Source organism: Eleginops maclovinus, chromosome 24 (assembly GCF_036324505.1).
Source record: "Eleginops maclovinus isolate JMC-PN-2008 ecotype Puerto Natales chromosome 24, JC_Emac_rtc_rv5, whole genome shotgun sequence".
NCBI lineage: Eukaryota > Metazoa > Chordata > Actinopteri > Perciformes > Eleginopidae > Eleginops > Eleginops maclovinus.
The window spans coordinates 4923077-4947094 of NC_086372.1; the positions used below are offsets into that span (position 1 = coordinate 4923077).

Consider the following 24018-nt stretch of genomic DNA (forward strand, 5'->3'; position numbering starts at 1 on the left):
ACACACCTTTAAACTATGTACTATACTAAAAGTATAGTACATCACAGTAAATATTATAATAAAAAGTCAAATACAAGTAAAAGCAGGGAGCTTTCATCTGATTCCATAGCTTATGGTGGTAGAACAGTGCTTGGTAGAACAGAAGGTTGTTGGTTCAAGTCTTGAGCCATACAGTGAGTTTAAAGGTGTGTTTTTAAAAATGAAGAAGTGAAAGCAGAGAGCTGTAATCAGGGCTCATAGCTCATGGAGATAGAGGATGGTTGGTCTTATGCGGTGTTTGTTTAAGGTGTGTTTTTAAAAATGAAGAAGTCAAATACACCAAAAGTTCAGCACTGAGGGCCAGTGTCACCAGTAGTGTGGAGGTTAGTGCTTCGGTACTAAGGGGAGAGCGATGGGTGGCACTGGGATCGAACCCGTTAGAAGGCAGGTGATTTCTCAAGTGTTCTCAGGGAGGGAAGCAGTGGAGGCAGCAGAGGTGTGGTTGGAGGTGGCCAGTGGTGCGGTTGGAGACCTGGGGGCATATGCCCCCGGTGTTTCGGAACAATACATGCAGGGGGTTATGGAGATTAAAGCCAGAATCAGCTGGCCTTATACTGGGAACACGGTAAGTAATGGAAGTATTAATCATGTTAATACTAACACTTCCAAAGAAAGCAGACAAATACTTTAAGTTTCATACAAACATTTTATTCAGCAAAGTCCCCCATACTTAGCATACTTAAGTAAGTATGCTAACTCTGGAGCGGGTGGCTAGCCGGGGGGGACTCGCTGCACTGCTGAGGGGAGAAAAGAAGACAAAGACACCATGAATTTTGGAACTTGATGACTGAGTACTAATGACTAAAAGTCAGTATAGTATGTCGAAAAAAATACATAGTGTAGTACCTTAAGTTTTCCAGAAACTCAAGAAGACGACGTCTCCATTGATGTCAAATGTCCTTGGACTCCTCCAGCAGATGTCCTTGCACTCAGGTGGGGAGTAAAGAACAAAAAGGCACCATAACGTCAGTACAGTCTATTGAAATGTCAGAATCAACGACATAGTATAGTATGTTGAAGACATCAGAAAAAAGTCAGAGTACAGCACCTTAAGTTTTTCAGAAACTCAAGAAGCCTCCGTCTTCATTGATGTCAGATGTCCTAGCCCTCCTGTGGGGAGAAGAGAGGAAAGAGACACCATGAAGTCAGTATAGTATGTTGAAAACATCAACATACCACAATTTAGGCACAGCTGGCTCATCATGGGTACCTTCATTTATTGTTTATGTCTACCAAACATGGCATGCTGTTGGTCACTCACACATCCACACGTCTTTAAATCAGAGTAATCTGTTATACCATCACTGGAATATATATATGGCCTTCTAACAACAGCAACATGGACATATTTAGGCATCTATTAATATGAGCAGTGGTGTACAGTAATTAAGTAGATTTAGTCAGGAACTAAATACTATCATTTATTTAATCCCTTTAGTTTCTTCAGATGTGGATGAATGATGATTAAATATGATCAACCTCTGAATGTGAGGCATGAAGAAAATAGGAGCATCATGAATTAAATGCACCTGCACAACAAATACAACTACAGCTAAATATATAACACACACATATGTCATACCTCTAGAAGCAGGTTAAAGGAGGAGAAAACTAATGGAGGATCATAGTGTGTACATCATCAGAGCCCGAAGTGCTCACCCACAGCTGTTGTTGATTACCTCTGACAATAACAGTAGGACAACAAATACTAAATCCATAAAACAGTAATCAAACGCTATGTTCTTTCCCCACTGATCTCTACTGTTTAAATGTTTGATGTATCTCTCCTGAATGTACCGCTGGGTTGTTGGTTTATTAGCCTTGACCGCAGCAACTATACGGGCATTAGCATAGCAGCTAGCTGCTAGCACACAGCGGCCACGTGTGTTGGATTGTTTGCTTCTTAGTTTATTTTCATTTTGGTTTGTTTGAGTGTGCGTTCAGCTTTTGGCTAACCTTTGAAATCACAGGAAACTCCACTTATCTCTGTTTCTTTCCTCCAGTCTCTCTTCTGCTGCATCTCGTCAGCTGGTGAAGTTGCTGTGAGCTGTTGCGCATGTGTCATCCGATCAGACAGCTGACTCTCCATTAAGTAGCGTCTCTGAGGTGTGACGTTGACCCTGCAGCGTGTTAGGGTGCTGCTGCGTCAGATAGCTCGGTAATGAAGTTGGTCTTTCAGCTTGTGTCCTGTCCCCGGAGTCAAACGCTCTGCTGGAGTATTAAAGAAGCTCTCCTTCGTCCACCTTGCATGGAGTGAAATAAAAGCGAGTTACATGCTGACACACAAACAGCTCAATAGACTCATCCACCAACCCATTAGCGACACACATTCTCTGTTTGGGCGCTTTTAACTCTGCAAGGTATAAAATGATCCCCCACAACTCACACCTCTCCCCCACAAGGGACACACAATCATTCGATGCGCAACAGCGACACCCAGTGGCCTGTCAGGGCTTCTACCACATTTACATAAATGGTGAGCAAAGTTATTGAGTGAACGAAACATCAATCTCCTATTGCCTCACCTCTCGCACTATTACTCTGATCCTTCTGTTATATTAATTATTGGCCAAAGTCCATTTTATTGGTTGAATAATGCAGAAATACAACAAAAGGGCACTGGCAGCTTGGTATGTAACATGTGTTCTGCAGAAGGCTTGATGCAAAGCAATATAATGCAGTGCTGACTCATTGAGTAGCTACAGTAACATGGGCTGTTGTTTGAAGGCTCTGTTCTTCCTTAAAGAATGCCGATGCTATTCTCAGAGACACTGTTCAGGCAGCAGAGTGGTGTCGGATACAGGCTTTCATCGGCAGGCTCGATAGTATGTCAAAAATACTATCAAACGTCACGCTTACTATTCGACACAACGCGTCATTAAGGGGTTAATGTATCCTTCATTATAAAAGCACGAACCGCTTCTCTGCCAGGCTGCCACACCCTTCGTAGGCAAAGTTGAATCATGACTCTGTAACAGGACACCAGAGCTGCTCTGCTTTTCACTCTGCACAAGAAAGCTGTGTCCACAAATACCTTCCAGCTGAAGCAGACTTTTTAGAGCAGGGTTTAAAAGTAAACTCGATTGAAACTCAGAGAGAGTACACGCTACAGACACCATGAAGCTCTGTTTGAGGATTGTTTCCCTCCTTTTTGTTGTTACAGGCACTTTAACACAAGAAGGTAAGCTCACTACTTCTATTTTTATCCCAGCTTGTGAAATTCCTTTATGTTTATTCTTGTCTTTTAAAGTGATGCAGGATGGCATCCCGTTTTTGTTTCTTAAATAATGATACATCATGACAGTGGCTGCAAAGTGAAGCTTGGTTGAATGCTAAAGAATGTTATTTATTAAGTGAATTAGCCCCAGTTTGGGAGATTTGGAGTCCTGGAATGTGAACTCCACCCATGTTTATAAAACACCACTAATACTTAAATATCTGCTGCACGGATGTTAAAGTTATACAACAGTGAAGAAGCGAGAATTAGAAAATGGACAGAAATACCAGTTTGGGTATGACATCATTACTGCACCTGGATTAAAGGTATGATAAAAACAACAAACAAAAAGATGCACAGTGTGGAAGTTAAAATAAGCAGGAGATATGACCTGCTAAGAGACATACAATTAACTCAATTTACAGTGCTAATACTTGTATAGTATTGGCTGTGTGCCGTGTGTCTCTGCTTCCTGTTTAAACCAATGAGGGTTTGCAGAGAAAACCACAGGCACGCACATGAGAGGAAGATGGCATGCCGTCTAGTTGAAGTCAGTTTCATACATATTTGGTTACTTAATCATGGATGATGTTTCATATTTCGTACAGATTTCAAACGAAGAGGTGTTATTCAAATCAGAAGAGCTCTCTGGCTTGTGAAAATCTATTGTCAAAAATGTAAAATGACCAAACTTCTATAAGATTATACACAGATTTGCTCCCTTAGAGTTGGAATTGATGTAAACAAACAATGTTTTTGTTAAGAGAAATGGTTTGTAAGAGACTGATGCATTCACACAAATGACCCTGTGTGTGTTTCACTGTCTTAAATCCTCCTTGGCAACAAAGTGTAGGCATCTGCTTATCTGTGGGGAAACACCTCACCGAGTAGTGACTCATGTTTCAGAGCATATCAGTCAGAGTTACCATAGGAACCCGCAAACACACTGACTCTGTAGGGGCCAAACGCATGACACATGTGCTTCCACTGTGAAGGGCAACACAGGGAGAGATTCAAACTATGGCTCAGCTTTTACATGTTGTCCTGTTGCTATCAGTGTTGATTATTAATGTCTGGTGTTCCTCCTCACAGGATTTGACCTGTCTGACGCTCTCGATTTCGATGATCCAGGTGAGTGACCCTCCCTGTAAAGTATAATCACATGTTTGCTTCTATTTGCAGAGTTATTGCAACAGCTAACCAGATGTATACACCTTGGGTTGGGGATGGTTTAGTTGAAAAAGCACATCTTCCTTCGCTCCTTCACATATTTATCCGACTAGGAAAGAAATCCATATATTTGACTGATTTAGACATTTGGGATTTTATTTTACTAACTGTTACAAATGTAGAAAATGGACTGAATTCGCTTTTCTGAAAATCCCACAGTGCAATCTTTTCGTCAGCGATGAAGCAGAAGTGATGATTCATTAGTAACTGTATCTGTTATGATGGGAAATTAAGGCAACATAAACAGCACACAGTATAGAGCTAATAAAGTATGCGACGAGGCACTCGCATCAACAGAATCATCCTAAAAAGATCATTATAAAATCTTCATTCACTCAGTACAGAAATGCTTCTCTTAAGGGGACAAGTGTCACATTTTATCCCACACTTATTTTTGAACTTCCACTTCAAAATCCTTTTTGTTGTCTTAAGGGGATGGATTTTACTCATTGTCAGTCGTGTCCTTACATGCAAATGATTAACCTCCAACACATCTGCCTGCTGGGGAAGGTGAAAGCAATACAAGCTATCAAAGTGGAATTTGAAGGCGGAATGAGTAGCATTGTTCTCATAGACATTGGCCTTCTGAATCGTCACTTCCTTCCCCCTGGAAGCATGTGGCGGTGTCTGAACCTGTTGTCCTCTGCCTGGATTGTCTTAGTTTTCAGTGTTGGGATGTTGGGCGTCGGAGTCTTTAACAATGTAGCGACTGAGTGGCAGAAAGTACACGCATAGAGGGGGGATAGCTACATGTTCAGCTCTTTTAAAAACAAGAGTAGTGGGGACATTTCAGAGAAAATTGGATGCTTTATAGAAATGCTAACTGTCAGAAACTGCTCCTTTTATTTTTGTTTCTTAGTATCACCTACACTTGCAAAGCCCAAAGAGCAACCGAAGGCCCCAGAGAATCCTATAAGTGATGGTTCGTATCCTTCCACCTGTCACATGTGTGTTATTAGACAAAAAGCCTACCAGGGAAGCCGCCTTTTATTTAATCTGGTTTTTATCACAGTGTTCTCTCTTGTGCACACACATACTGTCACAGGAATATCTCAACATGTCATTACTTTCAACTGAGCTGTTGAAGTTGTTATTTTACATTAACCAGGTTAAAAGTACAGCCAACACCCAGTATCAGACTGCAGTGAAAAAGGTATTTCTCAAATACCAGGTATTACTCAGACCTGGCAACCCCACCTCATGCAGACTGCACCAGTGCATCAACAGAGATGTAAAACCACGACCTAGATTGTGTAACGCACACACACATGCCCACATACTTCACATAATGGAAAGTGTGCAGGTAATTTGGCTATGTGGGTTGAGCAGCTCGCTGTCAGTCGAGGCCAACCTTCTTCTGCATTTTTGTAGATACCAATGAACCAATTTGTGTCTTTAGCGACCCCTCACCTTTTGTTGGGGTCACACACCATAACTCCATCACACAAGAATTCCTCACACATAACAACTAGGTCCATTTTTCTTTTTCATATGAGGGATTTTTACGATGTGGTCCAACCGGATGGGTTGCATTGTAAAATGTGGTTGCATCCCTATATCACAGCTATGAAGATGTGTGTGTGTGTCTAAATACTGCGCAAAGTAATGAACTGACTAACCCTGAACAATGTGAGAAGCGTTCCTTTTAAATGGAGCAGTTGACAGTTAATGCTTTTTTCCTTCCTCCTCCATCCAGGTGGGCTTGACCTTTCCGATGCTGTTAAACCAGGTAAATAAACGGTGCATGTTCTCGAGTTCCCATATGAAATTTGGAAGGAAATGTGCTGTAGTTTCAGGGCTTTCATAACAGGCAAAGTCAGGATTCTGATTTTCTTTCTGAAATTTGCAGATGAGCCCACTAAGCCGCCCAAGAAACCGAGTTCAGGAGGTACTGGTAGGTTTCCCACTAAGCTGTCCTGGTTTGTAGCCATGCAGGAACAGTTGCGTTAAGTTAGGAGCATTAGCTTCTGCGCTGACGATCAAAACAGTGCCAAAAATGCAAAAAAAGTCATCCTAATAAAATCAAACTGACATGAAATAGTCACATGTAAATCACCTTTGCCTACAAGTGTTTTTTTAAGAGTGTTTAAGTGTGTGTTTGTGTATTACAGGTGGCTTTGATCTGGAGGATGCTGTGGGTCCAGGTGAGGGGAAAGTCCCTCCTATCAAATGATAAATGTTTTCAATGAGCTGAAATGGCTGAAGCTTTCCTATTTGTATTATTTACAAGCATTCTAAATGTTTCCTAAATCAATTGGTTTGATAGACCCCTTCATCAGCAGTGAAGGTCCAATTTTAGCTGCTGAAATGCTACTGTGTGCACAAGGCTTCATAAAAATGAGACTTAGCAATCCAAGAGTTTTCAATTAAAAGACTTCAGAATATCCATACAAAAATTCATATAAAATAGAAGCAAAAACTGTGTATCTAGCATTTGGAGTCACTAGGTCAATTAAAGGTCCTCGTAATTGTTACTTCCAGCGCCAGGGGCATTTCATACTCTTCCTTGATAGCCCTTTCCATGATAGCTTCTGGATGCTAATGCTACGATACAAGAGCGTAAATAAGTGCTACCCCCACCCCTCATGATCTGAGGTAGTGTTACTTCCATCACGTTAAAGCACACTTTCTATTTTAATCCAGTGTCCTAGCTGTCCAAGTATATGAGCTAAGCAGCCAAACGGGGATGCTAGGAGGAAATGCTACATTAGCCTAGCTTTGATTCATTTTCAGAAACAGCACAGTCCTGTTGTGCAGTGTTTCTCATATTCTCAAACTCACTCATGTTGATTTATGGTGAGTCATTCTTGTCATTATGATGCTCTGATACCACTCACAATAATGCATCTCCTTTTTACTGTTTGTTCTTCATAAATGATGGTGATTTGTGCCCACAGATCCCTACCCCAAAACTGACAAACCTGTAGTGAACCCACCATCCAGTGGAGGAGGTCAGTCAGTCAGTCCACACATATCGTTTATTACTTGCTGCATTAAGTTAAGGGATAACACTGCTGATAATCTTTATTTTCATTCAACTCCCATGTGTAGTAGTAGTACAACAGCAAGTTCATCCTTATAAATGTCGACTTTAATGGTTACATTGTTGTTTTCTAAAAAGGTGGAGGAACTTTCAATGACAACGACTTATTGGATGTTAATGATAATGGGTACAAGCCCGATCCAGGCCACCCAGGAGGAGGTGAGACACTTTTTTATTTGGGTTTAAAATCCTCTGCTGCTGCTTTTTTATACTCTTGTTACTCTGAAGTGTCACCAAAGAATATTAATGGTAGACTTGTGACAGTGTGAGGAACCTCAGGCAGAATAAAAGCATCACATTTGCTCACTAACGCTTAGTAAACAAACTAGTATGAATGTTTGATATACATATAATTGCCTCTGAACGCTGGTTGTAGTTTTGCATCCTGATGTAGTTTCCTTCCTTTGTTTTCGTGTCTGACTCATTCAAGCTTAGCCTCTCAAGAGAACGGCACAACAAATATTTACTGTCATGGTAACATGACATATTCCAATCTGACCACATCTTATTCTTAGTTCTTCAAAAGGAAGTGTATTAGTTTTAAGTGTGCTTTCGCGGTAGGGGCATTCTGCAAACCACACACAAAAAAAAGCATTTCATGGGTGTGAGCGTAAGAAGCTTGACAATAAGGATTAGCATGTTGGCTAACGTGTCTGTAAACATGGCATCTGAAATGTTAGTGATTTTACCAGTTGCTACAGCGTCGCTTGGATTATTTTCTCCTTGTGAGTCCTACTGGTCCGTGTGTCCTTGAGAACTCCAATGTCCTGGAAAAAAAGAAAGAGGAACATCTGGCGGTTAAACATTATCTGCGTTTATGAACTTAAATATTGCTGAAATGTGCAAAAAATGGACATCAGAACACCGCTTTTTGTGGTTTTGGCATGCTTAAGGCAGACTGGCAGGTAAATTGAGTGATCAGCTGCTTATTTTAGGACGCTAGTTTATGATTTAAATAATAATCCATAATGAAATGGCTCAGACTTATGCTCTTGAAGGAATGGTGAGACAGCCTTTGTTTTGTGTGTCTTTACCGCGGTTCAGCATGGAAGTAATTAGTTGTTCTTCTACCAAAGAAAGAGGAATAAAAACCCGCTGGCTCTGCAGTTTAATTGGATCCACATGGTTGGTTTCAGATCATATTCTGCTACACGATATAGAAACAGAGGCTACTCCCCCTCCCAACTGGCGTAGAAGGGGAATCCTAATGACAACCAAACTATTAATTCTCTCAGGGTATGGCAGGAAGTTGGACTTAAGAGCCGGAAAAAACAAGATGCCAGGTAGTTTAAACAACAGTTCAACATGCACAAACCGGGGAGCATGAGGAACTAGATGAGGAGTACAGGACCCCATGGAAACCAGACATGAAGACGGGAACAGGGACAACAAAGAAGAAGTAGACAAGGGAAGACAGGCCTATATACACACCGGTAATCCCAGTGACAAGACACAGCTGAGGGGGGGGAGGCAGGAGCACAGGGGGGAGAGACACAAAGAGAGAATACATTTCAAAATAAACCCGGAAAGTACAAAAACTAAGATTGTCAAACTTTTCTTCTTCTGTGGTCTGAATCCAGGTGGTGCCGTGAACCCTAACTACGATTCTAACGGTACGTCTGATATATTTTACTCTACGGTCCCGTTCTAAGTTTGCCACAATACTAAATCTTTTGAATTTGTTGTGTCCTCATCCTAGGTGGTGCAGATGAGCCTCAAGGTAAACCCGTGTTTAATCTTCTTCTCTACTTCCTGTCTCGGTGCGTTTTATTGCTCCCTTGAGAGTCCGTCTGCTTTTAAAGTCTTAATGGGATTTCCGGTTTACATTGTGAGAGGAAGTTGGACTCACTGCTTCTGTTTGGTCGCTGAGCCAACACTTGATGTAGTGGTGATCTTTTTACAATTTGGCTTTGAAAGCTGCCCCTTGTCAGCTGGATCATTGGTTGAATTTCAACAAAACAAAACTGGTGTGTTTGGTGTTGGATTGACCTAGTCTGACATTTGGAACCCCGGTCTGGTTTCTGTGGCTAAAACACTGCTACGATTGTGTGTCGTTGCAGATCCAGACCTTCTGTGGGGCCAAATCCTGAAGATGCTAAATGCTAACATGCCTGAGGAATTCTATATGTGGATGTCCAACTTAAAGCAGGTCCTCACCCCTCTGTTAGAGAGGGCCATGAATCTGCTGCAAGCTATGCCCTGAAGCATCTCACATCTGATTGGCTCTCAGGTTTAAGAGTGTTTGCTACAATGTGAGAGAAAAGGAAAAAATTGTCAAGCTGAGGTTGGGACGATTACTGGAATTTTGTACTCTTTCTTGAAGGTTATTGAAACTGTGTAGGATTCTGCGTGCTCTAGAATCCGCCTCCTGTGCCCTTTGACCTTTGTTATTGTAGCTGCATGTCTGAACTTGAGCTGGGAGATCTGTGTATGGTGAAGCACCACTAAATGACTAAATAGTATACTGTTGACTTTCTCCCTGTTATTCCAGACTTACAGACACCCTGCTGCATGTGGGTGTGTGCTTACAGTACATCTATTTTATTCTCACTCCACCCAGCAGAGCCATGACTCACTATGTTGTTAGTGTGCCGCAGTGGGAGTCTCTAATGTGTGAATGCAGCACACAGGACGTTTGTTCATGTTGTTTTAAAGCTTGTAGGTCCTGGTTGTCCTGCGTAATGTTTCCATGTGCGCACACATTCTTTACATTACCAGCAGTTGAAGCACTGAGCTGACAGAGGCGACATGTACAGTTGGTTGTGCTTCCCTTTTGTGCGGTGGCTGGCAGGTGCAAACTCACCACAGCGGCACAAGAACCTTTCCACTATCAAAATCGATGCACATAATAAACAAATAACATCCTCACCAACTTCACAACACACGTGCAGAGTTTAGAAAACGTGGGAGCGGTGCACCCGCTGGCGTTGACACAGTATATTTGCAATGAAAGTGTTTTGGGCGGTTGTCGCGCCTTTGCACCGACAGCCACCAATCTGGATAAACTTTGATAAACTGGATCATGAGATGTTTTCCCCCCTTGGCACTTTTGAGCTCATGAGAAGCTCTCTGTGTCCTTCTACGGTTTCCGTCAGCGTATTTATTTTTGGTGTCTTCTTTGTAGTTTTTTCTTACTTTTGCTCTTCATGGGACATTGTCATGAGCTGTACGATGCAGAATGAATAAAACACACTTTTACTTCACAATGCGTCTGATTTATGAACGATGGAAGGTAGACCTGACTGACTACAGTTTACCTGACATTTCTAACATTTTAAAATCATTCTATCGCCCACTGAACCACCGACACATTTCGCCCACTGGCTGCATGCTCCTGCAGGCCTGCGGCATCCTGCGATTCTTTCTTTCATGTCCATGCAACGCCCTGTTTTAGCACTAGTCACAGGACGCACCACTCCTTTATGACTCACTGCCAGTCAGCAGAGTCAGGCCTATGATGTTTGCAGCCAGTGTGTGTGTGTGTGTGTGTGTGTGTGTGTGTGCGTGTGCGCGCGCATGTGTGTGTGTGTGCGTGCCCCACCCTGCCCTTGAGCCTGGGTGTATTCTCTTGTAATCCTGCTCTATAGACCTGTTTTCTCTCCCTTTATTCACTTTGTTTGTTTTCCCATTGACTGGTTATCCTCCGGTTGATACCAACGGCCTGTGTGTTGCTCTTGTTCCTTTTTATTTTACATGACTATATTTAAACATTCCATACAGAGTGTGCTGGGAACTTTTTCCCACAGTGTGTGTAGTTTCTGTGTCATCCAGTTATTGACCGCCACCTCGTGGAAGACTGAGGTGACGCAGGTTACGCAATACTGTAAGAATGAATGAACGCTATTAAGATCACATTTAGGACAGGAATAATTAAGGAGTGATCACATGACTATTGACATGTTGAGAATGAATAGCCAGTCAAACAAGGAACACCTGTCTTGTTTTAATTTACATTTTAGATTAGAAAAACTTTCAAAGATTCCAAATTAAATGAATCTATCTAAACAGAACAGGGGATAGAAATATACAGAATAAGTGGGGGCACACTATAGTAGATCAGACTACTACTAAAGAGCTATAAATTGTGCAAAGTAACTTTCATTTCTGACATTCTTTCACTGATTTGTTTAGAAAAATATATCTACTTTTATTTTTAAGCTAAATTATTTTGTTATTTATTTTATTTAATAATATATCTCAGTAGAAATTAACAATAAATTACACACTATTTTATATATATTATACTAAATATAAGACCACAGAAAATTAGCATAAATTGACACAAAAAGAAAGGTAAACTTTAGTTAGGAGAAATATTAATACATTTTACTGTGTGTGTGTGTGTGTGTGTGTGTGTGTGTGTGTGTGTGTGTGTGTGTGTGTGTGTGTGTGTGTGTGTGTGTGTGTGTGTGTGTGTGTTGCAGAAGCAGGGTCTGGACAGATTGCAGGGATTGCCAGCGCTATAGGAGTAGCTCTGTTGGGAGCAGCGTCCAGTTACTTCGCCTACCAGAAGAAGAAGCTCTGCTTCAAGATACAAGGAGGTCACTACGTTACTCCTGCCTCATCTGATTATATACAGACAATATCCAATAAATAAACATCTCACTGACCACATGTTGTGTGTTTAGGTGTAGATCCAGAGAGTGGGAAAGGCCAACATGGTAATCGGTCTGATCCTCAAGGTAGGTGGAAAGATACGGACTGTAAAACATTTAGATGTCTTACTTCCTTTGTCATGTCATGCAGAGCATCTGTATAAAGAGTCTAGTGTAGTGTCTAACTCTTTCTTCCTTTACCTTTTTCAGTTTTCAGCGACCTGCTCAGGACGTCCTAGACACAGCTTCCAATTCTGCGCAAGACAAGTCAGTGGCCTTCTCTACAAAATGTGCCTTCAACCAACCTCCGATCATCGTTCTAAAGCCTTATAACACAAACTCAAGGAGCAGTGTGTAGGACTTAAGGTGCACAATATTCCCAAACATGTTTTATAATCACTTGACTAAGAATGTTTTCATGAGCTTTCAATGAGCCCTTCATATAAGGAGTCTACGTATCTCCCCGCAATGATTCAACCGCTTTCATCCCGTTTTCTTGTGCCTGAAAGGCCACTGTAGATCTCTTGTAAAGGGAGGGGTAAGCAACTTGACGCCTCACCACTTGATGTCCCTAAATCCCACACACTGCTCCTTTACATTGCAACTTGAACAGAAAAGACGGCACTCATCACTCTTCCGGTCACTGCTGTCATCACTAAGATGATAGTGGTTTGTGTTCCTATGCTCTGGCTGTGTGTTACTACTGAACACATGAAATCGTTGTCCTGTTTTAACTACAGTTACAAATAAGTGTTTGTTTTTGCGGTGTCTACCATTGTTGTATTTCCCCAGGTGATTTTACTCCTACATTTCGTTGTTATTTTTATTTGTGAACACACCTCAGTCTGCCTAAATACGGGGGATTTTCAAATTAAAATAGGTATTAAAATACAGCTCACAAATGCTGCCCTTATATTTAACTTTGAGTCCCTCCCCCTGATTTAATATATTTTGTTTGGTCTCTTTCTGTCTCAAAGTCTTCCATTTTTATTCTACTGCTAAAGAACCCAATACTTCCTGATTTTTCAAAAATAATAGTCAACCCTCTCAGGACATAGATACTTTGAGTCGGGCTTTTGTTGTGAAATGTTTATCACAGAAAGCTTTGGTTCCTTATTGATGGTAGATTAACATAATTCCATTAGACTTAATGACATTATTATTTCTAAAATGACACTTTTAGTGTACAGATATTAATCTCCAGCTTGTTTTACGTTGTATGACATAATTATCATAAAACTGGATGCAAATCCAGCAGAAGGAGCTTTAAATATGAAATGCTGATTGTGAAATGAGCTCATTTTTGCTACATTTTAAGGTCTAATAAATGTACACAGTGTAGTGATGTGGTAAATGCTTACTATCTTGTGTAAATGTAACATACAGTGGAAGCTTTTTGTTTGTGTTTGGAAAATTATTGTCTGTCATTTGATTCCTTGAAGTTTTGTCCTCTTTATGCCTTACATTGACAAAGAATCTCATGTTTAATATGAAAGGTGCTACAGATAATTAGCATCATTAGCTCATGGTTTGCTATTACAACCCATGCTAGCAACATTACCAGCTGGCTACATCCTTTACATAACCACTATATAAGGTTTAATGCTCCCTATCAAAGACGTGCAGCTTCACGACAAATCATAAAACAAGGAGAACTTTTCCTTCTTGATTTAAGAAATAATGTTTAGGAGTCAATCGCAGACGGATGATTTTTTTACAGGCTGTCTATCTTATCAGTTTTCCTCAGCAGCCGCTCTGAGGCCGTGTTGATGCACTTTTTGTGGCAGTTATGATAATCAGAGTCATGCGTTTTCCTCAGACTCGCCCGTGAGTCATGCCTTTATTGCAAAGTATCATAAATCAGAACTATTGCCTGAGGGGATTGTTGTTATGATGCTGAAAAATGAGCGTAGTGTGAGCTGTAAACACTGGAGGATGTGGATAGGCGCTTTCTGCTGCAGTGTGCTTTCAGCTTTTACACCAGGATCTACTTTTTTTTTGGGAGGTTTTTGTCATGTCATTTCCAAGTTAAGATCTTATCCGGGTGTACTACATGTGAGTTTTTCAATAAAGTGTTGTACAGTTCGCCTGCTTCAATTTACTGACTCTGATTTAATAAAAATAATGATATTTGATATTAAAGTAACAGAAAGTAATCAGTTTAAAAATGATTTCACATTTAGATACTTAATACGGGTAATAAGTATTTTTGACAGAATATGTTTTGAGCGTTTGTTTTTGTGCTTTATGTTCCCTCCCTGTTTCCTTTAATGTGAGGTGAACACAGAGCAGAGGGCAGCTTGTGAAGGTCCACACTGTTGCACAACATTTGGCAAGGCTCACTGGTTGAATGACCAGATGAACACACACACACACACACACACACACACACACACTTCACTCCCAATACAGAAAGGGATGTCATTTCCTGCCGCAGACACACATTCATCCTCCCAGTATTTAAGGTTCCAGCGGCAGCTCCAGAGCTGCGATGCATTTGGGACGCCCCGCTGACTACTCCTAACACCCCCAATGAGAGGCCTGCTGCAGTGAAGGGAAGCTAATTCATATTTTCTGGGTAAAGTGAGCGGATCTAACGCACGTAAAATGTCAGGTAAGTGACCCAAATGATGTCTCAAATGAAATTGTACTGCTTATTTGTTGAGTTTCCTCCAGGATTCTAGGGTTTTAGTGTCTTAATGGACCTTTTCTGCACATTTAAAAGACACATGAAGAACACTTTAGTGACCTAGTTAGATTTGAATCAGAATAGACTCTCCTCAGTGTGCCAGTTGAAGTGTAACTCTACACGCAGCCCGGAGATGCTCTGACTGCGGGCCAGGAAAATGACTTTATCACGACCTCATGTTCAACCATTATGGAAACAAAGCATCACAATAAACCATTAGTGGCCTTTCGTGTGATAATAGCTTTTTTAGAGCTGCAGTGAGACTCATTTTTAGGAGGATACTCGAACTGTCAAATAAAGATGTAGGCAGACACACATTTATACATATATATATTTAGTGCTTCTTAAATAAGAAAATATCTCACTTATCATAGCAAAGTGACTTCCTGTATACAAAGGTGATTGCTCTTGATTGGACAGTGCTCTAGACGTCTCTTAGCAACCGACTCACAGACATCTCTTAAGTTTTAAGTGTATATTTAAATAGTTGAAACCCTGTCATGTGACCCTTCTGTAGGTGGGGAGGCATTTGTCACCCTGGCCACCACAAACTCCTACTGCATGGGGGCTACAGTGGTGGCCAGAAGTTTGCGGCGCCACGGGACGACTCGCAGCATCGTCGCCATGGTGACACCCAATGTCTCAGAGCAGTCAAGGTGGGTCGGAATGATGTCATCCCGGTGCTGCATTCCTCATACCCTGACATACAGTATATACAATGTCTAAGATTCTCACTCACTCCGTCACGTTCCTCCACACCAGGCTCGACCTGCAGAGTGTCTTCGATGAGGTGATCACGGTGGATTTGATGGACAGTGAGGACCGTCTCAACCTGTCCCTGCTGGGACGTCCTGAGCTGGGCATCACCTTCACCAAGATCCACTGCTGGACTCTGACCCAGTACAGCAAGTGTGTGTTCCTGGACGCCGACACACTGGTGAGTCCTGCACGCACACAAACACAACATATGTCTAATATTGTATGGTGAAATATATGTCCAGAAGGTGCACTCTTTGTGTTTCAAAATAACTGGGTGACTTGTATTATGAAGGAGCTGGGGAAATAGCAATCGTATGGAGGAATGTCAGGAGAACATATGCACAAAACAGACACAGACAGTGAAGCTGTTTTATATTTCCATAGTAAGCTAATTGTGCTAATTGTTAGCATAGCATTGTATTTGCACGTTTCGAAACCAAATATTTGATCACTTTTCAAAGCAACAGGGCTCTGTCCACAACAAGGCAGATGTACAAACGACTGTACAGCATAAGGACATGCAGGCTCACTGGCCGTACTGTACTATCACTATCTGTACTTATCGGTCCCTATATACCAGTAAACACCAGTGAGTCCCTCTGAGGGTCATCCATCATGTTCCTATAGGAATCAATAGCATGTGAGTGGCCCTTTAGGAGCACGTCCCTCTGTCTCTGTGTGCTCAGTGCAAACATGTTCTCATGTTAAACACGGAGGAACAGGCAGTCTCAAGGTCACAATATGTGTCATGGCATGGGTTTATCCGCATGTCCCACACTGACCTGATGGGCGGTGTCCCCCTCTCAGGTCCTGTGTAATGTGGATGAGCTGTTTGACCGAGACGAGCTGTCAGCGTCTCCTGACCCCGGCTGGCCCGACTGCTTCAACTCCGGGGTGTTTGTGTTCAGGCCGTCCCTGCACACCCACAACGGCCTCCTGGAGCACGCCCTGCAGCACGGCAGCTTTGATGGTAACACAGGACAGCTCTTAGTTCTCTTTATTATCACCTATTAAAAGGAACAGTGAGTGGATGTTAAAGGAGACTGCTACTGGTTACATGTGTTGCGTTCAGGAGGGGACCAGGGCCTGTTGAACTCTTTCTTCAGCAGCTGGCCGGTGGAAGACATCAGTAAACATCTGCCGTTCATCTACAACCTCAGCGCCAGCGCCCTGTACAGCTACCTGCCTGCTTTCCAGCAGTGAGTCTGAACACACACACATCACCTTACACACATTTAACTCATTACAGGTTTCAAAGGCCTATTTTTTTGTGGTGTAGCCCATGATTTGTATAAGTAACTGTTCCTTTCTGTGGTATGTCGATACACAAAACACACACCAATTATATACCAACTGAAGTATTGACAATAAAACTCTGCTGCAAAGTGCACACACGCATCCTGAGCTGCAGTTTGCTCCTGCAGGTTTGGCCATGATGCAAAGATTGTGCACTTCATAGGATCGGTGAAACCCTGGAGCAGCAGCAGCCAGAGGGAGGGCGGCCACTCAAACATGGAGCAGTTTTTGTCTCTGTGGTGGAGGGAATACCGCAGTAACACCGAATCCTCTGCAGCAGAGACACCCCAGCAGGTACTTGAGTGAATCTACTTTCCCCCACTTGTGTCACTCCTGGTTGTTGTGCATGAAGTCAGCCATGGTCCATGTTTGGCAGAGGCTCTGCAGGATTTTCCCTCCAAACACTGGAGCAGAACATCCCTCTGATGACTCCCCCTCTTCAGTCACAGAGTTTGGCAGGAGCGTAGACATGGCCGAGCAGCCAGACGACCACACAAGGCTGCCTGGCTTGGGACTGGTTGTCGTCCAAACACTAAACATCCTCCCTTGTTTTGCAGACCGAAAAGAAAGAGGCTATGAAGCCAGTTGTGGTGAAGATCAAGAAGAGAAAGGCCAAGTTGCCAGTGAAAGGAAAACTGGTCAAGTCTAGTTCACTGCCAGCACATCTTTCCCCACTTCAAAAGGGACTCCATGCAACGTCTGGCCCAGAGATAGTAAGCGAATCCATCTGCTCACCTTTGTTATGGGTCACTAATGGATATTTACTGATATTATTTTCATTTTTTCCAGCAGAAGCAGCTCTTTTTAAGGGAAAAAAGTCACTGTACTCAATGTATTATATAATATTTGGGAATATGTTGTGAAGCCAAGCAAGTAGCCAGACATATTTGCAGTCAATCCATGATTAAGCTTAATGAGTGACCTCGTCAAAACATCATGGTGATTGTTATGGGGGTATTTAGGCAGCTCAAGGGCCTCTTGTCACAGAGTTGGGCAGGAAAGTGGACATGCAGCCAGACACCACATATGACTGCCCGGCCCAGGGACTGGTTCCATCACTAAACATCCTCCCCTTGTTGTGCAGGTCCAAAAAAGAAAAGCCAGTGTGCCAGTGAAAGAAAACTTGAACTTTTCTGATTCACTGCCCGTAAATCTTCCCACGCTTCCAAGCGCGCTCCGTTTACCATCCGACCCAGAGACAGTAAGCTGATGCATTTCTTCAGTTTTGTGTCACTGCTTAAATAATGTTGCATTCAAGGTCTGAGTCCTTGTCTTAAATATTCAGCCTTGTAGATGCTGCAAATGGCAAGAACACACTAGCCTAGCGGATCATAGACTGGTTCTGCCAACGCCTAACATCCTCTCCTGTTTTGCAGGTCCAAAAGAGAGAAGTCATCAAGGTGCCAGTGAAAGAAAACTTGGACAGTTCCGATTCCCTGCCCATACTTCTTCCCCCGCTTCTTAACGTGTTCGATTTACCGTCTGACACAGAGACAGTAAGCTGATGCATCCGTTATCCTTCATACCTCACTGCTGGAGATAACACAAGGTGTAGCTCATAGGGACAAACTCAGAATAAGTATCAGAACTTCATGAGTTCAGTTTCTGTCTTAATGCAGGCAGGAGGAACAGACACATACACGGATCAAACAAGGAAACCAGGACTTATATAGGATCTAAATTAATGATGGGATGAAGGTCAGGTGGGGGAACAGGTGCACACAGGAACACATGGGTGGATTGCAAGTTAGCCTAGCTTAGCATATAGCCTGGAAGCAGGGGGAAATGGCTAGCTTCATTAAAAACTAAACTTAACTCTGGGTTCATTTGAAATATTTTGTGCAGCCGAGCAAGTAGTCATTAGATATATTTGCAATAAATCCATGAGTTAGCGTAATGAATGACCTCATTAGCATTGCTGCTTGTGTTTTCAATACATCACGGTGATTGTGATGGGGATATTTAGGCGGCTCAAGGGCCTCGTGTTAGCTCCTGTTAATTTACTATTTCTGCTCGACTGCCTCTGACTGGAGCAGAAAGAAGAAACACGACGTCTGTTATCTGTCACAGCTTCTCACTGCGTTGCTCTCATTCATTTCCACTTGATGCATTGTGCTTAAACAAGCTTGTAAGATAAGCCTGAGCGGACCATGTGCATACATCATCAGTGTTATCACGCGGTGCAGGAGGAAAGCGCCTACTGCTAGCATTGTTGTGCTGAACAGTGACAGGTGTGTGTGTGTGTGTGTGTGTTTAGGGTTCTGAGGAAGAGTACCGCCCCAAAAGGACCCAGGACCTGGCTTTAGAGGAAGAGGAAACTGAGGACAGCGATGATCTTTCAGACATTGAGGAACTTCCTGTAAGTCTCACAGCCTGCTTCAAACACTGCTCAGGTTTTAAGCCACTCCCTTTGTGTGCAGTGGTGGAGGAATTACTCAGATAGATAAGATTTTCAATTAAAAAAAAGCCTGCTTCCCCCCCCCTGCTGTCCTCCCCAGAGGGCCGCAGAAACGGAGGCCGAGCGGCTTGAGCACCGCCTGCTGTGGGAGGCGGGACAGGCCGACTACCTGGGCCGAGACGCCTTCAAGAACATCCAGAAGATGCTCGACCGCTTCCTGGACTAACTGCTCACACACAGGAACTACTTTGCAACCAAGCACACCTGGGCTAGCGATTAGTCTAGGCCCAGTGCTTATAATACATGAGATGCTTTACAGGCAGAATAACTAATAAAATGTTTTTGAAATGTTGTCTCCACATTGAGAGTGTTCCAGTTTGGTGATTAGTTTTCTCATTTTCCTCATGTCACAGAAAAACTCACACAGAATGAGTGAATTCTTCCAGCAGGGGGCACTGTGGCTCTTCTTCCGGAACTCTCCATCATGAGAGCACATGAGGAGCAGGAAGACATGAGGAGATGCTGTGTGATGCTTACCTGCCATGTCCTTTTCATACGCTTCCTCTTATGACTGGGCTTTTATAAAAGGCAACCTGGCTCCAGCGTGACTCCCAGATGAAAGTGGGATAACTGGCAGGATAAGATGCTGGTTTCTCCTGACCTCCACATCCACTCAGATGCTGCTGGGAATGCTTAAGATGGTAAAGGAAGAAACTACAATAAGCATAAAATGGAAATACTCATTTATTTGAGTAAATGCACCCAGTAGTTTGCTCCCAGGTTGAGTGTGAGACGTGTCCCTGTAATGATCAGCTGGAGTCCACGCCTGTGTTTGTGTTGTGTGTGATTAGCATAAATATGACCTGTCAGCCTCCTGCTGCTAATTACAAGCAGGGAAGGACAAAGTGTGTCCACACATGCAGCACACACTGATACGGATGAACCACACAGGCCGTCACAGCTTCTATATAATCACAGTAATACTATTTATAGCAGTTCAGAAGTCAAGCTGCAGTCTGTTTACGGATCAACAATAAGTGGGGGCACTTCCTCACCATAAGCCCTAATTCATTTTGTTCTCCTTGTACAAAACAAAGCTGTAACACTAATAAACATGTATCTGTTCTACATCCTAGAGGCATGAGAGACCATTCTGACCTATAGTCCTCTCAGACATCAGAGCAATACACTGACCCTCCCTGACTCCCCCTCAGCACTTTGTCCCTAAGGGGAAATCCACCATTACTTTGAAAACTCAACAACATCGATGAATCATTCTGAATGATTAGTCCTGCTCGAGGGTAGGTTTGATTTTCACTCCTCTGCTCTGCAGCTCCTATAATGTACACCGCTTGGAAATACTGAAGGCCGAGGAGAAGTTACCGAGGGCATGTTTAATGATTATTGAATGCACCATGATTCACAACAAGCTGAGGAAAATTATATTTTGTACAGCCTGAAGCCATGCTTTGGGGCTCACCCATGCGAACCAGGTATCTCCTGTGCGTTGGCATGCTCTGTTTGTTACCAAATGATACCTATAAACTTTATAGAGTTAGACTGTGTTGATATTTGGCTAAGAGCTTTAACTGCTGCCAGGAAGGCCACCCATAATAATGCCTTCACTTCCGGATGTTCTGCAGGTTTAACGATGGGTTCAGCAGTCAGCATTGTAGCATTTGGTAATTAGCTCTAGACACAAATAGCAAAAGCTCTACAGTTCTAGAATTTGAAATTGAAAGTATACAATATAAGGGTTAGGGTTATCCACATGTTGAGTTGACGTTGGAGCCAGAAGAAGTTGGAGTATCATTAAAGGAATAAAATGCATCTTGAGGGGACATTAATGTCTGAACCAAAGTTAGCAGGCTGCTTCCTCCGGAATATTTCAAACTTGACCACTGTTGTTGGGATATTTCAGTCAACCGACAGACAGAAAAGAGGACATTGTAACCCACAGAGCTCCACCACTAGTGTGGCCAATAAAAATGGCCAGTTATTCATTTCCCCACCTCTTGCCAGTAAAGTTTACATGCTAAAATGGTTTCTAGCAGACTCCTCACTGAACTCATCAATCAACAGTCATCCTCAAGAGAAAGTCTGCTGTTTTGAACTCAATCTTCAAGTACATAACTCAGACAGCCTTCAGCCGCACTTACGTAACCGGCACTGACACCACACTGACCCTGCAAAGAATTCCCCTTATTAGACCCCGTCTGTTTGTACTGACATCCATATGTGCTTCCAAGAAATTACACCTTAGTGGGGCACATCAAGGCAAATCTCAGGGAGGAGGAAACCGAGCTTGCTCAAATAACCAGGAAACAGTTTGCTGAAGTTTCCCCCCTTCTCTTGTTTATTCTTAATTTTCCATTCGCTCTGAGTGTGTGTACATGAACAAATAGTCCTGATAAAGCCCCATCTGGAACGCCCTCTGTGGCTTGATGAGCACACTCAGGATGCCGGTGTGTGTGTGCAAGAGAAGGGAATTAGTGTGTGTGCAGGTGTAGGCTCCAGCCATCAGACACACAGCACGGACCCGAAAGAAACGTGAGCCGTCAGAGGACTCTAAGCAGCTCCATATGTTTTTCGGGTTCTGGACCGCCTCCATCATGTGTGGGAGCCGTCGCATGACTGAGTTGATTCACGCTCAGATAATTTGCTCGGTGGTACAACCGCCGGCTTCACATTCTAATGAACCCCGATCTGCGACCAGGCTAATTGGGGATTGCAGGAGTAATGACAGTCAGCTGTGGAGGAGATCTGATTCGAGTTGGGGTTGAGCAGCTGGTTGGAGATGATCTCTGCAGTGGAAGGATGCTGATAGGAACTGGGCCACAAACCAAACCAGTTTCCAAGAACTCTATTTAATGGACGGAAGCATCTTCTGGAACATTCAACGTGTTACCTTTTCACACGCCAAGATCCATTTTTCAGAGAGCTTGTAAAAAGATTTTTATAGTTGGTGTTTCTGCTTCTGGGGCCAATTACATACCGATTGTGTGAATCCTTTCTGACCCAGGAAGAGTATAAAACAACCGTCAGACGCATGTTGGCCTGCAGACATGTTCACATCTGCCTTAGACCCTTAATTCCTCCAGGGGGAAATGAACCAAAGGTCCAAAGATAACAGCAGCTGGACCCAGAGACAATCTGTGGGGAAGTGTCTATTCAAAGTAGCTGATTACTTTAACCTCCAAGAATCAAATGTGGAATTTTAAGGATTGACTGGAACAAATGTGACTGAGAAATGTACTTAAAAAACACAAATCAGATCAGAAATGTTTCATAATAAGCGGTGGAATTCAAGTAATCCTCGGGTAACATATGAAAAAATATATATCTGTCCTGAACAAATCAGAGCTTTGACAATGTTCTACTTAGAGCATCGAAGGCTGGGTATGAAATTTAGCTGAGTCTTATCTTAAACGCACATTTTCTGTTTCTTAGTGTGGGGAACAATCGATTCATTTTCATCCAATTTCTCTCTGCAAAACCAACTTGATAATAATAAAAAATGGCAAGCTTCTCAATGCGTTAGTGAGAAATGTTCTTCAATAAGTCTCAACGGTCTTAAAGCTGCTCTCTGGTGGATAACAAACCGGAGCGAGTAACAGAATAAATATTTTACCTCGTTTGATTTCAAGTGAATGTAATTTTGCATCTGCTGGATGTGGAACTATTGCAGTATCAACAAAATACCTCTCATGATATGCTACAGATACATTTTTGGTAATCCTAAGAAGTATAAAGGGGTAACACCCAGTCCCAGTAACACTACAGGCAGAATTCTGAATGAATTCGTAGAAGGCAGGCACATTTGCTGAGCCCGAAACACCATCGAGGCCACACACACTCACACACACACACACGTGACAGCTTTTTTCAATTATGCATCTTGTTTACTGAGTCTGATGATCTCACGATTGATTATGCGTGCACTCGTGTCAAAAACAAGCCGCATGCACACTGATGTTGTCAACATCACAGCAGAAGAAGAGGTGTTCACTCAAGCCGCTTTCATCGGCAACGCGTCTACACCGTGTTCTCATGCACTGCTTGTGACGCCCCTTTCAACTCTGCTTTAAATCCAGCTTCTCTGTTGCTCAGACATGAGGCGCCTTGATGTTCCCATGTATTGACGGTGTTGCTGTAGGACACAGCTCCCTCGTGCCGGCTTTGATTCGACAATCAGCTGCAGAGCCATGTGCATATCTGCAGCCATTCATAAATCACAGTCCTTTCCCTCACGGATGTTTCTCGATTAGCACTTATAAGTGGTGTAATATTTTAAATGCAGAAGTGTATTTACACACTGTGGCATTTCTACTTTACCTAAGTAAAGGATCTGAGTAATTGTTAATAGAAACAAGCATTATATAGAAGGTACAAAGAAGCAGGGTTCAATGTGGGCATTACTGCACAAACCAGGGCCGAGTAAGACAGTCAAGGGTCCGGACGGGTGTAGGTCATCCAGGGAGTCCAGGAAGTGGTGACACGTGAGCAGAGTGACGGATCTAACGCAGGGAAAACAGGGTAAGTACAAGCAAACAGGAGATACAAGTTGCAGTACTAAGTCAGCCGTGAGGAAGCAGGGCGAAAAATGGCGGAGACTGGAGATGAGGACAGGCCCAATACAGGTGCAGGTGAGTGGTGGCAATCAGGAGGAATGAGCAGCAGTGAGTTGGTGTGGAGCAGGGAAAGGGGAATGCAGGTCAGCCACACCCAGCCACAGACAAACACAGAGGGGAA

The 24018-nt window shown here is 42.9% G+C and overlaps 2 protein-coding genes and 1 long non-coding RNA gene across 8 annotated transcripts; 2 read left to right on the plus strand and 1 right to left on the minus strand.

Moving 5' to 3' along the window:
* Window positions 1-748: 748 nt before the first annotated feature.
* LOC134860775 (uncharacterized) lies at window positions 749-8312 on the minus strand. The gene is made up of 4 exons (XR_010165315.1): window positions 8219-8312; window positions 1996-2282; window positions 886-1149; window positions 749-776 (listed from the first exon to the last, which is right to left on the minus strand). It is a non-coding gene; the product is annotated as an uncharacterized LOC134860775 (long non-coding RNA).
* On the plus strand, window positions 2932-14209 carry cd99 (CD99 molecule). 6 transcript variants are annotated; one of them, XM_063877571.1, is made up of 13 exons: window positions 2962-3220; window positions 4349-4387; window positions 5346-5408; window positions 6183-6215; window positions 6336-6380; window positions 6598-6630; window positions 7384-7437; window positions 7608-7688; window positions 9110-9142; window positions 9229-9249; window positions 11954-12070; window positions 12158-12211; window positions 12335-14209. In XM_063877571.1, exons 1-13 carry the CDS (start codon window positions 3157-3159, stop codon window positions 12361-12363), a joined length of 666 nt encoding a protein of 221 aa, XP_063733641.1. In that variant the 5' UTR covers window positions 2962-3156; the 3' UTR covers window positions 12364-14209. The 6 variants fall into 6 exon arrangements, with proteins under 6 accessions (XP_063733646.1, XP_063733645.1, XP_063733644.1 ...); XM_063877572.1 differs by having other exon boundaries at window positions 6336-6374; XM_063877576.1 differs by lacking the exon at window positions 5346-5408 and having other exon boundaries at window positions 2932-3220; window positions 6336-6374.
* Window positions 14210-14515: 306 nt separating this feature from the next.
* Window positions 14516-19614, plus strand: gyg2 (glycogenin 2). Its single transcript, XM_063877569.1, has 11 exons — window positions 14516-14738; window positions 15331-15469; window positions 15576-15750; window positions 16380-16542; window positions 16645-16771; window positions 16997-17162; window positions 17426-17581; window positions 17953-18069; window positions 18245-18364; window positions 19126-19227; window positions 19367-19614. Exons 1-11 carry the CDS (start codon window positions 14732-14734, stop codon window positions 19490-19492), a joined length of 1398 nt encoding a protein of 465 aa, XP_063733639.1. The 5' UTR covers window positions 14516-14731; the 3' UTR covers window positions 19493-19614.
* The last annotated feature ends 4404 nt before the right edge of the window (window positions 19615-24018 follow it).

Excerpts from the sequence above, each read along its gene's own strand:
- gyg2 (XM_063877569.1), top strand. Across the intron at positions 16,543-16,644 it reads GCAGCACGGCAGCTTTGATG|GAGGGGACCAGGGCCTGTTG; the intron begins GTAACACAGGAC and ends TGTTGCGTTCAG. Across the intron at positions 18,070-18,244 it reads TACCATCCGACCCAGAGACA|GTCCAAAAGAGAGAAGTCAT; the intron begins GTAAGCTGATGC and ends CCTGTTTTGCAG.
- cd99 (XM_063877571.1), top strand. The coding sequence starts at position 3,157 with ATGAAGCTCTGTTTGAGGATTGTTTCCCTCCTTTTTGTTGTTACAGGC. Across the intron at positions 3,221-4,348 it reads AGGCACTTTAACACAAGAAG|GATTTGACCTGTCTGACGCT; the intron begins GTAAGCTCACTA and ends TCCTCCTCACAG. Across the intron at positions 12,212-12,334 it reads TAATCGGTCTGATCCTCAAG|TTTTCAGCGACCTGCTCAGG; the intron begins GTAGGTGGAAAG and ends TACCTTTTTCAG.